Here is a 17355-nt window from a genome sequence, read left to right as displayed (position 1 = left end):
TGCAAGGCTAACCCCTTACCGTTTTGAAAATTTCATAAAAATTAGTTGTCACCCCCTTTTGATAAAAATGCAAGGCTAACCCCTTACCGTTTTGATTTTTGGATAAAAATTTGTTTTCGTCCCTTTTGATAAAAATGCAAGGCTAACCCCTTACCGTTTTGAAAATTTGATAAAAATTTGCTTTCGCCCCTTTTTGATAAAAATACAAGACTAACCCCTTACCGTTTTGAATTTTGATAAAAATTAGTTTTCGCCCCTTTTTGATAAAAATGCAAGGCTAACCCCTTACCGTTTTGAATTTTTGATAAAAATTTGTTTTCGCCCCTTTTTTATAAAAATGCAAGGCTAACCCCTTACCGTTTTGAATTTTTGATAAAAATATAAACGGTAAGGGGTTAGCCTTGCATCTTTATCAAAAAGAGGCCATAACAAATTTTTATCCAAAAATGAAAATGGTAAGGGGTTAGCCTTGCATTTTTATCAAAAAGGGGCGAAAACAACTATTAATCGAAAATTCAAAACGGTAAGGGGTTGGCCTTGCATTTTTTATCAAAAAGGTGCAAAAACAAATTTGTATCCAAAATGAAAATGGTATGGGGTTAGCCTTGCATTTGTATCAAAAAGGAACAAAAACAACTATTAATCGAAAATTCAAAACGGTAAGGGGTTAGCCTTGCATTTTTATCAAAAAGGGGCGAAAACCAATTTTTTTCCAAAAACGAAAACGGTAAGGGGTTAGCCTTGCATTTTTATCAAAAAGGGGCAAAACATTTTTTTATCCAAAAATCAAAACGGTAAGGGGTTAGCCTTGCATTTTTATCACAAAGGGGCGAAAACAAATTTTAATCCAAAAATCAAAACGGTAAGGGGTTAGCCTTGCATTTTTATCAAAAAGGGGCGAAAACAAATTTTAATCCAAAAATCAAAACGGTAAGGGGTTAGCCTTGCATTTTTATCAAAAAGGGGCGAAAACAAATTTTTATCCAAAAATCTAAACGGTAAGGGGTTAGCCTTGCATTTTTATCAAAAAGAGGCTAAAACAAATTTTTATCCAAAAATCAAAACGGTAAGGGGTTAGCCTTGCATTTTTATCAGAAAAGGGTGATTTTTCGAAATTTCAAGTATGTTCGAATGGTTAAGAGCACACATCTGTGGCTTGGGACATGGCTTCTAACACAACGTATGAATCAGTCGATGAGAAACGCCTTACTCCATGCAACCTATCTTGAAGTGAATTAAGATGCAACTGTAAGAACAGTCTCGCTTCTGACACTAGCATCTTAATTGGCCTCTAACACAGCGTATGAATCAGACGATGCGAGACGCCTTACTCCATGCAACCTATCTTGAAGTGAAGATGCAACTGTAAGGACAAACAATCTCACATCTCACACTAGCGTCAATTATCACCATGGGTTTCAATAATTTATTTGTGTACGCAGAAATCTTACAATGTTCATACCATCTTAATATACATGTACATATGTAACATAGCTTTGGGCCTTTTTAAAAGGTCCCATTGTGCATAAACACTTGTTACAAAGTATACAAAATAAGAATGTACATGTGTACATGCAAATGGCCCCTAACATAAATCAGATCCCTGCATTTTACGTGTGTAAAAATTGGACATAACTGAGACATAAACCAGACATACTTCATCAATAAAATATGAAACCAATCTCTGAGTTCTCCCGAGTTATGTGTGTGAGTTTGTTTCTGCATTCAATAGGGGACGTTGAACAACAGAGGACGATAGGGTCCCAAATTCCCGAAGGTCCCCAATTTGGATTCGTGTACAAAACATATGGGAGGTCCTCCTAAAAAAATACACACTTGTTATGCTTGTGTGTGTGCGCTTTTCTGCTACATACATCAACACAAAGAGAGAACAACAGATTCTTTGCTGTCCTCGAATGTACATCATTTGTTGAAAATGGTCATCAAATGTATGCACATAATTATGGGGTAAATCGAGGACACACATGTGAAGCATCATCGAGTAATTGAGGACAGGGGTCAAATCGAGGACGTCCTCGATTAGAAAACGTGTACAAAACCAATGGGAGCTGTTGCAAAATAAGTATGATCAACAAAATATCGATGATGAGGAACAATAGAAAATCCTTGATTTACACCATCAACACCCTGCTTTATCTAACCTTACATACTCTTTGCAGACCTGTGAACTAAAGAGGTCCAAAGGATGCTGGCAGAGTGAACACTCTGTGGACTTGGTACGTCCACACTAGGTTCCCCGCTCTCTGGAAAACAGGTTAAGAGGGGTAGGGCCAAATAGAGACCTTGGCTTCTGATGACAATTAGTCAAGTCATGATTTTGTGCGACTCAGAGACCTAACAGCAAGTAGGATCACGCTCTTCAAATGTTCGGCTAGCGCTCAATTAAATCTTTCAACGATACCCTGCGATCTGTGAACTTCGGATTCGCCTACAACAACTCGTGCGTCTTTGAAAACATCCACTTTTAAAAATTACCTTTAAATTCAGTACCGGAGTCTACTCTCAACATTTGTTTCTCTTTTGTTTGTACTTAAACTTTTTAGGAAGACCTCCCATATTTTTGTACACGTATCCAAATTACAGACCTCTCGGGAACTGGGGACCTCTATTGTCCTCTATTATTCAATGTCCCCTGCTGAATGCAGAAACAACGTCACGTGCGTAGAAGCAGTCCATGCTCCTTTGCCATCGCCAGAGGTGCATAAAAAAGGAGGATATAATTACAATCACTGAATGAGAAACTGGAAAAACTCCAATATCTTTGCATCATACATCAAAATGTTCAGATCACAGAACATGATTGAAGAAAATACTTACGGTCTGTGTTATTTTAATATCACACTTCACGGCGTTAGACGGAGAATTTTGGAAAAAAAGCATTATTATACTTGTTTCATTTGTAAAAACTGTGGAGGCTCATTTAAAATGAATGCAAAATATTCATTATTTGTTTTATATAAGATCCAAGTAGATCTATGTCAATCGATTGGAGGATAAAACTATAAGGACAAGCAAAATTTACAAAATTGTACTCTTTCATTCACTATTTTTTTCAGCTTGTTCAAACTTAACAAAGGCTTAAAAGTCAAAACATTAACAATATGAAAGTTAATACTGTAATTTCTGAAAACAATGCAAAAAAAATCTGCAAGGCAAGTTCAGTTTGTAACAGTGCATCCACTTCAGATTCCCAAATGCAAGTTTTGTACTGCTGTATTAAACGCATGATGTGGTCAAGTGCCAAAATCATATAGTGCCGCTGCGCGTCTATGCGCAGCGCTATACAATCTTTGATCTAGCGTGTGCATGCAATAGATCAAGTGGGATGGAACGAAATTGCACGGTAAATGAACCAAAAATGCACCGTTTATGACGTAGGCCGTGCAATGGTTTGATTAATGAATGCCGCGTGACCTACAATCCTCCAATCAAATGACAGGGATTTACTTGGGTGTTCTAAAAATTTCATTGACACTGTCTACTTCTGTTTTTGGCTTTCCCTCTCCTTGTAGCACTTCATGACAATGCTGTTGAAGTTGGCTATGAAGATGAATGAAATGGCCTTCATCAGACTCATCAGAGAAACCTAGAGACAGAGGATATAAAATAACTATAGAATATTCGTGTAATCTTGCCTAAAGATGAATAGTGCATTAAATCCACAAAAAAGGCCGTTGTCTCCTGAATGGCAAAAACCAGAGTTTGAAAATTATATGACATATTGAGCTGATTTTGTAAAAAGTGTTACATACAGAAAAGTGTTTGTGGGGTGTGATTTCGAGGACCGTTTTACAGACCATGTCATCAGTGACATCAAACTGACAAGTAACGACAGGCATCTCAAAAGATCTAGGCATCTTGTGTGTGTTATTTACCTACAAGAAACAGTTATGTCAACACATTTATCAAGCTATTCATATTTCAACACTTTTGTGTTTCAAAGTTTGCATTACAAATGTGACATAGTCCACAGCAATTGACTGTATCCTACTGGACCAAAACTTTTTGTGAGATTAGGAGTCAGAGCTGTGCAGAATTTTTTAAGAAATGACAAGTCCAGGATGTTGACGGTACCTGCAAGACTGCGTCCATGAGTGAAGCTACAGGGGACATGCCGCTGGCAACCGTGGCCAAGACGAACCCATCCAGTCCAACGTAACTCTGAAATCTGCCACGCTGTCAATGGAAAATGGAATGATATCATGAAGTCACAATAATTTGTACCAGTAAAAAGAAGTATTCAACAGATATGCATTATTGTAAATCTTGTCCATCTAACATGTCTAATGATGGTCAACATCTATTATTACATCGTGTCTTTGATACTTTGATTTCATCGGTCTAGAACGGCCACATGTCCAGTCTGTAAAACTGACTGTTTTCTTCATACACACTGCGTTGCATATAAATTTCCTCATATACAGCACGTTGCATACAAATTATCACATTTATACCGCATTGCATATGGCGTGCACATGCAGGGTGGTCAATTCGGGCGATACACAATGCAGTGCGCCACCAAGAGTTTGCAATGGAGAGTCTATTTTTCAAGTTTACGGTCGACAAAACACGGCCCTTTTATACGAGTGTCAGTAGACAACTTGAGCTAATTTGTTAAGGATTGGGGCATAGCGGTCCGACGTCTTACAAAAAACACCATATTGATAAAAAGACAAAGAAAAGGGCAAACAGATACTCGAATCATGCGCTTACGAAACTACTGACCGGAAAAACTAACAATTTCAAAAGTCCTGCGCTGCGAATTTATCGACCATCTCCCACAATGCACTGGGAAAAATGAACTCTCCGTGGCAAACTCTTGGTGGCACACTGCATTGTGAATCGCCCAAATTTCCAGACCACCCCTTAATGCACATCCTTACTTCTGTGATAATCCATTACTTCGTTGGTGTCGCTTGAGTGTCTCTCACCGTGCTTACCTTTGCATCGTTGACTATAATCTTGGCAATCTCATCTGGTTGATGCAGGCCAGATGTCTCTGATACAAGGATAGTTTCTCTTGGCTGTCAGAATTAAAAACACAGCCTGTCAGCAGTAAGTGGGGGGACAAAAGAACAAAACGAACCCCCTCAAAACCATGAGAAACTACACAAACCGGATCACATTTTTCTTGCCCTGAAAGTCTTCTCTGACACTGTTTCGAGAACCATGGATTGGACAAACTCGGTCCATTAAAACGTTTCTATGGAATGGGGGAATATTCACAAGCTCTCAAGCATACTAGGCTGTGCTTTTCGGGGGGCAATTTCTGAGTTGAAACATGTCATTAAATGTTGTAACGCCAGTTGAGTTGAGTATTTTTATACCACAGTCAAGTCAAGTAATTCAAGGCAGTGACTCAAGTAAAATCATGCCATTAGATCGACAAGGTAAGTTTAAACTTAAGTTGATTTAGTTCGAATCAAGTCTCAATCTTGATCAGGGTCCAATTGCTTGGCTCTGCTTACCGTTACCGAAAAATCCCTGCTTACTACGGCAGAAAATCCCTTGCTTACAGTAAGGGTATTTCACACGTTAGGGAGAAATTTTTTGCTACTTTGTATGCGAATATCCCGTAACTAAGGATTCTGTGCTTATGGATCAGCACAGAAATTTGTGGTCGTAAGCGCGGAATTCTGTGCTTAGCAGAGTCAAGAAATTGGTTTGTGCTTACCATGTTGAGTTTATCCTCAGTCAACATGGGTGTATCAGTGTCTGGTGGAAAGTTGACAGTGATGTAGATATTATATGGCTTAACCTGGAATGGACAAAAAACCACTTTAATATACCATATTCATGTTCATGCATAGCAACAGATCCTGACATTCATAAAGATTAAACATTTTTTGATAGTGGATATTAGCATCAACTTGTGACATGCTTGCTAGTCACTGTTGGTGTATGCGAGGTTTCACGCACAAGTTAAAGATTCGCAACTTGACCTCTCCGTTGTCATAAGGCCGCTTACCTCCATTTGCAGCGTCTCCGCTAAGCCTCTGACTGCAAACTTACTGCTACCGTACGCCGTGTAGCCGTACACGCCGAGTTGACCAGCTTGCGAGGAGACAAAGACGATCCGGCCACGTCTGCGCTCCTTCATGTATGGTAGGACGGCGCGGGTTGGGTAGACAGACCCTATGAAGTTGGCGTCCATTACTCGCTGAAGAACCAAAAAAGTATCATGAATCAAAGACATTCATGTATTTCAAACAGTGTGACTAATTGCCTACAATAATTGTGATGCGATCAAGCTACATGAGTCGTTTGCCGACCCTGGTCCAAAAAAATTTATTACAGATTTCAAAAGATCACAATCTCAGCGTTACTGCTGTGAAAACCGCATGCTGATACCATCTTTAGTTCAAAAATTACTGAAGTAGGAATACAAAGAGATGTGATGAAGTGATGTGATGAAGTGGCCCTATTTTGGCCTGTATCTCCACATAAAAAATCCTGACAAATGACTCATTTAGCTTGATCTCATCACAATTAATGAAATTCTGATGCAGCTACGGTAGGATGTCACAAAATTTAAAGAATTTCCAAGCTTCACAAAACGTTCTGCACTGACCTCAATATATTTTAAATGGCCTACACCTATGTCTATATGTTGAAAATAAATTTTCAAAAGAGGAAATCGGCTTATCTAAGGATCAAAAGACAACCACTTATTCTACAAATTATACTTTCAGAAACCTATATATTTTCATGATAAACAATTCTTTTTGTTTATATAGCTCCTCCCCTATTCCCAGACCTAGACTCAATTCCATGCTGATAATATTGCCAGAAGCAATTACGTACGCTAAAACCTGTATCGTCTGATCAAATGTCCCACGTAAATTTTGGCTGGATATAACCTGCTAAATGATTCCATGCTAAGCAAAGTTGTGTGCCATCTTTGTAGATTCTTGCCATTGTGTGTATGTATATACATGGGACATGAAATGTGAGTCAATGGAAGGTTTTGTTAACCCCAACTCCCTAGGCCTTTTTGCAAGGATGCAGCCTCAATCCTGCAAAATCCTCCAATTGGCCTTGTGGAAAAATAGCATATAGCCTCATCAATCCTGCAAATTCCTCCCTTATTTCTTGAATATGGATTGTGGCGGGGTGACCACTGCCTGAATCCTGCAAAATCCTCCGGCTATGACTGTCAATAGGCTGAGGCAGAGGCAGTGACATCCTGGAGCAGTGCGGATGATTTCAAGTATAATCAAGGACTAAATTTATGCATGGCTGAGCATAAACAACACAAGGTCCGGCCCAAAACCTTGACACAATGCGTCCTCCGAAATCAGCAACGCAATTTTGCCATGTAACCTCAATCCTGAAAATTCCTCCAGTTTGCAAAAAGGATTTCGGAGGATTTGGGATGGTTAGGGTTATTAAACAAGATCTTGGGGGGGGGGGGGCCCAAGTCCAGAAGAATTCCTGCCTCACCTTGAAGTCATTGATGTCTGTATCTTCAAAGGAGACAGCTCTGGACATGCCGGCCGAGTTGACAAGAATGTCACACGGTCCCAATTCCTGCGTGGACTGAAATCGACGACAAAGTAAAAAGCCAGCCATGGCCCTATTGAGGATTCTATGGAATTGTTCATGCTCTTCAAAACTTAAATCGCTTTTTCTCCTAACAGATTTTGATCTTCTGAGTGTTTTGTTTCAATGAAACAGTTACTCTAAGAGTTGCAAGTTTTTATGTCCAGTGAGTTGAAAGAGTACACTGCCAGGTTTAGTATGACAAACATGTGCCGGCAATCCAACAATCAACTACTGTTTTTTACCATAAAACCATGACAGCAGTATAACCACATTTCCTCTGTGGCACAGGTGTGTGGATTTTGAACTTAAAATTGTCGACCTCGCTTCTGCAATTATAGCACTTGTTGATCACACGAATGAAAGTAGCAGTTGAGGTTTACACTATTTAAGAAATAATTCAAGAAATGAGGACCTAATTTCCTTACTTTTTCGTGTGGGCATCTAAGACATCTAAGTCACCTGCTGTGACCTGAAAATTGCTTAAGGGGGTTGGAGGGGAGGGGCCTCGGAGGGTTTCAGTACTGCTAAACATTCGTCTGTTGGCTAGAAACGTGCATGCCTGTGTAGGGTTCTCTGGCAACCCAAAGTTTTTTACATGTATTCAAAAATCAAAAACTAGGCACTAACCTTTTTGATGGCATCTTCAACTGCTGTATATTCATGACTCACGTCCACCGAGATACCAAGGATTTTCTGTAATGAACAAGGCATCAAGGAGTCATCAAGTCATTCGGATATAAATGCTTAAATTCCAAACCCCAAACTGCTAAACAAGACTTATTGATCAGGAATTAGCCCTATCACTCCCTCAGATTCTCCAAATTTAGCTTTTTAAAGAGCCTCTATTCGGAAGAACCTCTTGGGCTGGAGAAATGGTGTTACCCTCGTTGTAAATATAATTAGGATTAATTATTTTTATTCAGGTTAAAAACTGTTTAAAAGTTGCAAAAGTTCATCATATTTAATTTATGCAAACTGCTCAGCTGGTTAACAACCATCATATTCAATTTATCTCGATTTAAAACAGCGCCACCACCAGCAGCAGTCATACCGTGCAATGGAAGTTCTATTCACCGTGCAACAGAACTTCCATTGCACTGTACGCTGCGCGCTGCGTGCACGCCCTGTGTTGGGACGAATAATTCAATGACATGTGATCGACGATCCACCAATCAGATGACGGGGAATAATTCAGGTGTTGTATAAAATAAAATGCTATGAGTGGACAATGGAATATTTCAAAGTACCTGGTTGTCTTTATCTTTAATATACTGCTGTAGTTCCTCCCGGGCTTTCTGTAGCCTTGCCTGGGAAGAATAAGGATTCAAGGAAATCAAAAGAAATGCAAATTAAGGTACTTGATAACTATTTGTTTTCAATCACTTTTCGGCCCATCCTGAAAATTTAGAGCATTTCCAAACCTCTGTGACACAGTTTTCTTAGCAATGACACTGTTGAATTGTTCAATGCTTTTTGGTACCTTTTTTCAAGTCCAAACCACTATAGCCTGTGATTCTTTTCTCACAACATCGGATTGAGTCGGTATCAATTGTTTTACACGGAGTCGGTTGGAGGACTTTGAAGGTTTTGAAGATACATCCACAATGACCTAGGGCTTTAGTAGAATTAATTAACCGATTCCAACACATCAAGGATTTAACAGCACATTATGTATTCGCAAAGTTGGTTAGACGTTATTCTTGTCTGTGCTCATTCCTTACTTGATTTCTAGCCAGTATGGTGACGTTTGCTCCTTGTTTCAGCACCTCAGCAGCCACTGCTTTACCAATACCGCTGGATCCACCAGTAATCTGTCAAACAATACCATTTAAATTTTAACAAATCAATGCCTTGGTATTTCTGTGTATACTCAGTTTACATAATTATAATAATGATGCCAGAGTCTTATAGCACTGTTTTTTAGCCTATAGAGTGACCTTTGACTTTGGTGTGTGAACTTTGACATCATTATCATGATGAGGGTTCCCATGTCCCATCTATGACCCAAGTTTGTTTCCAATTAGACTTGAACTTTTGAAATAAGCCTGTGCACAGTAACATTGTCTCTGTGGACAGCACGAGTCTGAGTTGAGATTTCGTGTTTTTTTTCACCCAAATGAATGCAAAGTTCTGAATTAATTCTTTGGATTAGGAATAATAGGAGTAGGTATTCCTCTTGGAAAGAATCTCATTTCTGCAATGACTGACCTTCATTGAGATGATATATGAATAAAAATTGTTGATTTTAATTCGATCGAAACAAAACAGGGGCCCTACACTACACAATCGCCAGACTTCGACAACCGCTGATTACTTAAGTAGCGTGTCAGGTTGCAACATTCTCTCCTTTATCTTAAGGTCAGGACACTTGTTTTATTTTTAGAGCCATTATTGTTTGAAATTGACTAATTTTGCATGGTTACACATAGTAGGCCTAGGCCTATACGCGGTCAAAAACCCCGGCATTGGACTCCATAATAAATAACAAAACTTGCATGTCATGACATTCATTCACACAGTCACACTCACGTCACACTAGCCCCATAAATGTGGCCAATTTACTGGACTAGCTCCGTAAAAATAGGCCACACTTTCACATGTACAAAAACATGTCAAACTTTGTCAATTTTTGATTTTCACATTTAGGCTTAGTTTGTAGGGGTTTTTTGCTTTAGAAGCATACTCACCCTCTTTTTGGCTAATCAGAAAGTGCTGCCTTTTTCAAATGTCTATTTTTTGTGAAATTTCCAAATTCATTTGCAGACATCTGAAAAAGGCAGCACTTTCTGATTAGCCTATAAAGAGGGTGAGTATGCTTCTAAAGCAAAAAACCCTACAAACTAAGCCTAAATGTGAAAATCAAAATTTGACAAAGTTCGACACGTTTTTGTTTATGTGGAAGTGTGGCCTATGTTTCGGAGGTAGTCCAGTAAATTGGCCACATTTATGGGGCTAACGTCACACCGACCATGCTGGTAATGACTGATGAAAGAACATGAAGAATTAGCCCCACTTGTGTGGCCTCAGCTCAGTATTGCTGCGCTCAGTGCGCTGTACATTAGAGATACAGCACAGCAATATCGCGGCCACACTAGCTGACTAGTGGGGCTAATGTAATGTAATGAAGAATCGGACTAGACACTCACCACAACGTGGGCTTGCTTCAGTTCCATTAATTTTGGTTTGACCGAAAATGATAACCACAGAAGAGAAATAACAATTAAAGCAATTATAGTGACTATAATACATTGAAAAATGGTTATTTCCATGTTTAACGAGTAGTATTCAACTCAAGCAGTCAAGAGCAAGGACATGAAGGAAGACAAGTGCAGCGCGCGGTTCAAGTTACGAACACGCAGACTCTTGGTGGCGCTCTTTAAAAAAAAAAAAAACCTGGAAGTTCACCTCCTCCGCAGTTGGTGGGTGCAGTACCATGCCAGTAAATAAACTGCCATAATTATATGCCCAACTTCAAATTTTCGGGAAAAATACGAAAAGTACTCACAACTCTTTATGGTGTTCGAGACACACATTTAAAGCTTATTACATCATTCATTTTCTTTTCAATATATTTTTTTTCGGGGGGGGCGGGGGGGGGGGGGGAGGGTAATATGATGAGAAATTAGGAAAACTCACCCTGAAGCCCATCGCCATCTTCAAAACACTCCATTGCAAAATAATGCGCTTTTAGGGCCCCGATTTCATCCAAATTTCACAGAAACACAAGCCCACAGTCCTGCAGTTATGCACGGCTTTCACCCTTAATTTCTACAAACCCTTCAAAAGGGCAAATATAAATAAAAATCATAGCTACAGCGTCAGATGTGCACAATCTAGCTTTTCCATATATTCTTCCAAAGGTTGAATGTCAGCATTTTACCATGTTGGAATAAATAGTCCAGGTAGTTGGGTGTCTTAAATACGGTGAGCTGTGTTTTATTTTTATGTTAATGTGCAATCAAAGCAAGTCTGTCATGTTGTTCAAAGCAAGCTACTACAACATTTGCCAAATATTCACACAAAAATACACTTAACTACACAATAACTACACTGATTAGCTTTGCTGACACATGTACAATTTTGTTGAGTTAACTACTTCAAGTATATAGGAAGATGCAATTTGTAAGCAGAGTTTTGTATCCCTTTTTTCCCTATCTATTATAAAAACAACCCGTGCATCCCAGCCAAAAAATCTTCGCTTGTAGGAAATGCTTTGCTGATCATATTATGCTCACTACGTGACTGACGCCCTCTGTGGTATGATCCTACACTTAAGTCAGCATCTTTTCCCTTCAGAAAAAGATTATCATAGTTGAATGGAAGGGGTCCACTCATAAGTCCGACGCCTCATAGGTCCGACGCCTCATAAGTCCGACAAAATCGCATCCCCTAACCAAACAAAGGCCCATAAGTCCGACGCCTCAAAGGTCCGACGCCTCATAGCTCCGACGCCTCGTAAGTCCGCGACAAATAAAAACGCCTCGTTTATCCGTTGTCGGACTTACGAGGCGTCGGACCTATGAGGCGGAATAAATAAATTGTATGCCTCATAGGTCCGACGCCTCATAAGTCCGAAATTTTGGACTTATGAGGCGTCGGACCTATGAGGCGTCGGACTTATGAGCGGACCCCGTTATAACCTGCTACAACAGTTATGCAGGCGGTTGTGGGGTTGCGTACCACCCGATCGAGCAAGCTTTTACTTTTTTTCTTACAAGCTTTTAAACAACACAGAGGAAAACATACAGTGCTTATAAGGCTGTGAAGAAAATTTCGCAATATTAAAATTTACAACTACCAACACAATCTTCCATCACGCAACCTCATAATAAATATAACCAGATTCCAAATCTAGGTATTTGAAAAGATGACGACAAAAAGAAGGAATTTGATAACAATTTTGTATTTTGAATAATTATAAGCAACAACGTTTACTTCTTGTTCGAATTGATAAATAGTATTGAATTCGAGTACTTTTTTCCCGAGAACCGAGTACTGCCGAGTACTTAGGATACCGGGTACAAGTATTAAGTACTTCCGAATAAGCGAGTACGAGTACGTGTACTTCCGAGTACGTGTACGAGTACGAGTACTTGTATACTTCCCAGTACGACTACCAGTGCTTGTATTTCTGAATATTTCCATACGGCAAATGGTTCATTGTGCGTAATTGGCCTGGGCCCAGTCCGGCCGATTATACAGACCCACTCACGTACGGCGAGCTGTTAAAATCAACCATTTCAAACTGAAAGTATCGATACAATAAGGCCGTGGTAAGTCATTAAGTCAAGCTATATATTATAATGCTATATATTCGAGTACGACGAGTACATGTACTTTGATGATCGAGTACAATATTGACATGTCGAGTACGAGTACTTTGCTGCCCGAGTACGAGTACCGTCATTTCGAGTACGAGTACTTTGACACTCGAGTACGAGTACTCTAAAAGAAAGTACTCGAGTAGTACTTGAGTACAAGTACTGAGTATGGGTACTACAACATTGTAAAACAACTTGGGCAGATTTGAAAGGTAAAATTAATGTCACACTGTGCTATTCTACGTGCCTTAGATATTGTGAATTTTTCAGCAACATGGCATTTAATATATTTTTATAACGGCACCAATGCAATGTCAATTATGTCGGCACCAAGCGAATTTGAATCCTTGTCGGAATTTTTTATATTTAAATGCATAGATGATGGGATTTATTACTGAATTAAGATAAAAGAGCAAATCAGCAATTGCTTTGAAGTACTTGAAGCCTTTTGAACCACAGTAAAGAAAATAACCGTTTTTCGTTGGACGCAGACAGAGAAGAAGACCTACATAACTTGGTGTCCATAGGATAACAAGAGCTCCCAAGACGATCGTAAGCATGCTGACCAGACGCTGTCTAGCAATCACAAGATCATAGGCTGCTGCCCTTGCATGTTGCAGGTTCAGGGCTTTGACTTGTCTTTTCAGAGCGATTTGCATCTTGTAGTAAGCAAGACTCGTCAGTGTTATGGGCAGTAGGTACATCACCAGAAATGTAAACACACCAATCAGAAGAGAAAGCACCCTGTGTGGGTAGTCGATTTCTGAGCAAGTATGGTCAGGATCATCACTGGGTTGAGTATTAAACACCAAAGGTATCGAAAAAAGAAATGAGATGATCCAGATCAGAGCAATCAGAATTTTCATCCGTGTTGCTGTGAGTTTCCTTGCATACTGCAGTGGATGCACTATGGCATAATATCTCTCTAATGTTACCACACAGAGATTATATCCCGATGCGCAGGATGTTACCCAGATAAAATAACCAGACACTAAAAGTCGGCAGAAAAGCTGTCTCGCACCAGAGCTAGTTGGCGCAATATGATAAAGTGCACAGTTTCCTCCCGATGTTAGGTCAAAGAAAAATATCAGGAGGCACATCAGAAGATCAGCTACGGCCAAATTCACCAGCAGGTAGTTTGTCATGTTGTGTAGAAATTTGACACGAAGAATGACGAAGCACACTAAGATGTTTCCTAAGACGCCAATGACTGCGCCTCCTGCCGTGATCTGGCAGATCCACTTTCCTCCAGTTGGCTCCAGTTCATTTTCATCGTTTCCAGAAGATGCATTCATGGCTACAACTTTTATCGTTCTGGCATGAACTTCATCATTTTCATTAGATGTATTCACGTTTGATGATGTTCCGATATTGATGTCAACTGTCTTTTCGTGGAAGAATTCTTTTCGTCTGGACAGCTCTATTCAATGTTCACAAAGAGTGACGAAAATCATTGGTTGTAGAATAATTTGCCTTAAACAAGCGAATCAAGCCAGTGGTCGATAATAACTCATTTGTCCTCAATATCTGCAAAGTCCATTTGTACAGTAACCGCAGTTGTGGATGTCCCGATGATAAATGCTTTTTAGAAAAATAGACACGCTATTTCATTTTGCGCAAAATGCCCCAAATGAAAAATCTATGAGACAGAAAGCAGTCTTCACGATCCCCATCAAACCAGCTTCATTGTGCTACCGGTCTGTCCTCTGTCCGATGGTTTCTCAGTTGCTGCTTATATCTGTTCATTTGTGGCGCTCCGTGTGGTATTAGGCTATTATTTGATGTCAAAATAATGATTGATGCCTTTCCCGTCTTAATCTTTTAATGAAAGATGTGTGCAGACGGTAAAGTTAAGCATAATGACTACTTGAAGCAATAATCCACATCTCTGTCACGTATCTAGCTGTACTTCAGTAAATGTAATGTAAACATTTTGTACGTTGGCTTGTTTTAGTAAAAGCCATCAATAGTATTCGCTCACTGCTCATCCCGATCATTGTAACCACTTGTAAATGAAACTGTAACTATAATGTAAGTATTAGGTGAGCTATTGCCATATGTGATGAATTGAAAGATACAATGGATCTTACTTTTTCAGCAACGACAAAGTCTCTTTCTGGTCAGCGCCATTGTTTCTTCAACTTCACTAGGACATATGTGATCATCAATTCCAATATACTTAAAAGTTTAGTTTGTTGGATGCAACTTTGGGATCTTATTACATCTGCTTAAAAAAGTGTGCCAGAGAAAAACCTTAGACTGAAATTCTTACCGGTGTTACTGATTTTTTACTAAAGATTTTGGGAAAGCATCATTTAAAGAAATGACATAAGTTAGTCCAGTCAGCTGAATTGAAGTGCATTTGTTTCATGGGGTATGCACATTTCATCCTTAATGAAGGGAATTAATATGTGCTTGACCGGTTTTAAACTATAATGAACCGGCTATTAAGGGCATGGACCTTCGGCTCGGGCCACTTTCCGCAACCAGGCCCTAGTACCGGCCAAGCACATATATATTCCCATTCATTAATATCTTTGGCCAAGAAAGTCAAAACAAGTCAACATTTCACAACTTTCCAACAATTTTACCTCACGTTTGGTGAAACACCCCTCTGGCTATGTCTATGGTATGTGCCTCGCGCATAGTGCTGTAAACATCTCCTTTTATGGAGATTGGTGCGCGCAAGGCGCGTACAGCGCGATGTGGCGCAGAGCGTGGCGGTGCAGGGGCGGTGTCGGCGGGCGCTTAACCAATAGGAAGGGGGTAAACTGGCTTTAGTATTTACGAATCAGGTATTAAACAAGCCTGCCATCTTATAGACCACTTGTATCCCATGTCACATCTGTCACATTTGCTCATACGCAGAGTAGAAACTCTGTACTTTCATTGTCAATTAATTTCAATGACAAAAAATGCCCTCAGAAAGTGTCCACCATGGAAGGGGTCTATGAAAACAAGCTACTCATTTTGATATCTCCTCCGAACATAGGAATATCAATTGAACTTCGTTTTGAAACTATACTGAAGTGTTCATGAAAACTTTGTTAGGTACAATCTGTTAAAAAGAGGTAAATTCTAACAATATAGGTATTTGTTTTACGGTAATACGAAAAAACAGAGTAATTGAGTGTACATTTTATACATACACTCATCCTTTTCAATTTACCAATTTAACACTCTCACAGTGGTACAATTCCAATGTCAACTCTGTTGTTACCATGCCTTTTGAAACAGCTGCAAAAAACTACCTTAAGACCCTTCCTGAATTTCTTGTACTTAAACTCGTAGATGAAGGGATTAATGACAGAGTTGAAATAGAAGGCAAAATCAAAGATTCCGTGGATGTATTCAAAAGTCTTGGAATGACAGAAAGGCAGAGAACTATTATCTGTTGGATGCAAGCAAAGAAGTAGAGCTGTGTAGCCTGGTGTCCATAGGATGATAAGAGCTCCTAAGACGATCATGAGCATGGTGACTAGACGCTGTCTAGCAATCACAAGATCATAGGCTGCTGCCCTTGCATGTTGCAGTTTCAGAGCATTGGCTTGCCTCTTCAGAGTGACTTGCATCTTGTAGTAGGCCAAACTCATCAGTGTTATGGGCAGTAAGTAGCCAAACAGGAATAAAGTAACCGTAAGCACAATCGGAAAAGCCTGGTCAGGGTATTTGATTCTTGTGCAAGCTTTGTCTGGATCGTTGCTGGCTTTGTTTATAAATAAAAACGGCAACGAAAATAGAAATGACATCACCCAGATTAGTGCAATCATAGTTTTCATCCGTGTTGCGGTGAGTTGCCTTGCGAACTGTAGCGGATGCACTATGGCGGCAAACCTTTCAAATGTAACCACACAGACATTGTAAGCTGATGCGTAGAACAAAGCCCACGCTAAATACTCTGAGACTATAAGTCTGCAGAACAGGATTCGTACAGCAAAACTTTCTGGAAGATAAGCAATAAGTGTACAGCATGGAGAAGATGTTGAATAAAAGAAGAACGATTGAAAACAAAGGAGCATATCAGCCACAGCCAAATTCACCAGCAGGTAGTTTGTCATGTTGTGTAGGAATTTGACACGAAGAATGACGAAGCACACTAAGATGTTTCCTAAGACACCAATGACTCCTTCCGCTGCCATGACCTGGCAGATCCACTTGTCTCCAGTTTGCTCCTCAGCATTGAATCGCTGTGTTGAATTCATGGCTGATATTGGTTTTTTTCAGAGATGTTGAATATTCGTTGTTTGTGTCTTGTGAACTAACGTTCGAGTGAGCAGTAACGGATGCAAGGAGAGCTTTGCGTTAAACATTAACACTGTCACATCCCTGTCACATCCTTCTTATGTCGCTTCGCCTCTAGCTGATCTCTGGAGATGTCTCAGGATGCAGGGGATGTGGAGAGCTCTTCACCTTATTTAAACTTGATACAGTGTACACAAAATGTACATCGATCGGTCGATCGTTAGGC

The 17355-nt window shown here is 39.7% G+C and overlaps 3 protein-coding genes across 4 annotated transcripts; all 3 read right to left on the bottom strand.

Moving 5' to 3' along the window:
* Positions 1–1384: 1384 nt before the first annotated feature.
* LOC119739470 (3-ketodihydrosphingosine reductase-like) lies at positions 1385–10896 on the bottom strand. 2 transcript variants are annotated; one of them, XM_038214438.1, is made up of 10 exons: positions 10713–10896; positions 9288–9377; positions 8814–8873; positions 8194–8259; positions 7465–7560; positions 5990–6181; positions 5696–5779; positions 4962–5045; positions 4096–4197; positions 1385–3607 (listed from the first exon to the last, which is right to left on the bottom strand). In XM_038214438.1, the coding sequence occupies exons 1-10, from the start codon at positions 10833–10835 to the stop codon at positions 3500–3502; spliced, it is 1005 nt and encodes a 334-aa protein (XP_038070366.1). In that variant the 5' UTR covers positions 10836–10896; the 3' UTR covers positions 1385–3499. The 2 variants fall into 2 exon arrangements, with proteins under 2 accessions (XP_038070366.1, XP_038070367.1); XM_038214439.1 differs by lacking the exon at positions 7465–7560.
* Positions 10897–13201: 2305 nt separating this feature from the next.
* Positions 13202–14182, bottom strand: LOC119739105 (neuromedin-U receptor 2-like). Its single transcript, XM_038213936.1, has one exon. The coding sequence runs from the start codon at positions 14180–14182 to the stop codon at positions 13202–13204; it is 981 nt and encodes a 326-aa protein (XP_038069864.1).
* A 1887-nt stretch (positions 14183–16069) lies between these two features.
* Positions 16070–17089, bottom strand: LOC119739104 (neuromedin-U receptor 2-like). The gene has a single exon (XM_038213935.1). The coding sequence runs from the start codon at positions 17087–17089 to the stop codon at positions 16070–16072; it is 1020 nt and encodes a 339-aa protein (XP_038069863.1).
* Between the last annotated feature and the right edge of the window lie 266 nt (positions 17090–17355).

Source organism: Patiria miniata, unplaced genomic scaffold, assembly GCF_015706575.1.
Source record: "Patiria miniata isolate m_02_andy unplaced genomic scaffold, ASM1570657v1 HiC_scaffold_30, whole genome shotgun sequence".
Classification (NCBI taxonomy): Eukaryota; Metazoa; Echinodermata; class Asteroidea; order Valvatida; family Asterinidae; genus Patiria; species Patiria miniata.
Note: the sequence above shows the minus strand (reverse complement) of the source record. Positions and strands in the feature narration are given on the sequence as shown.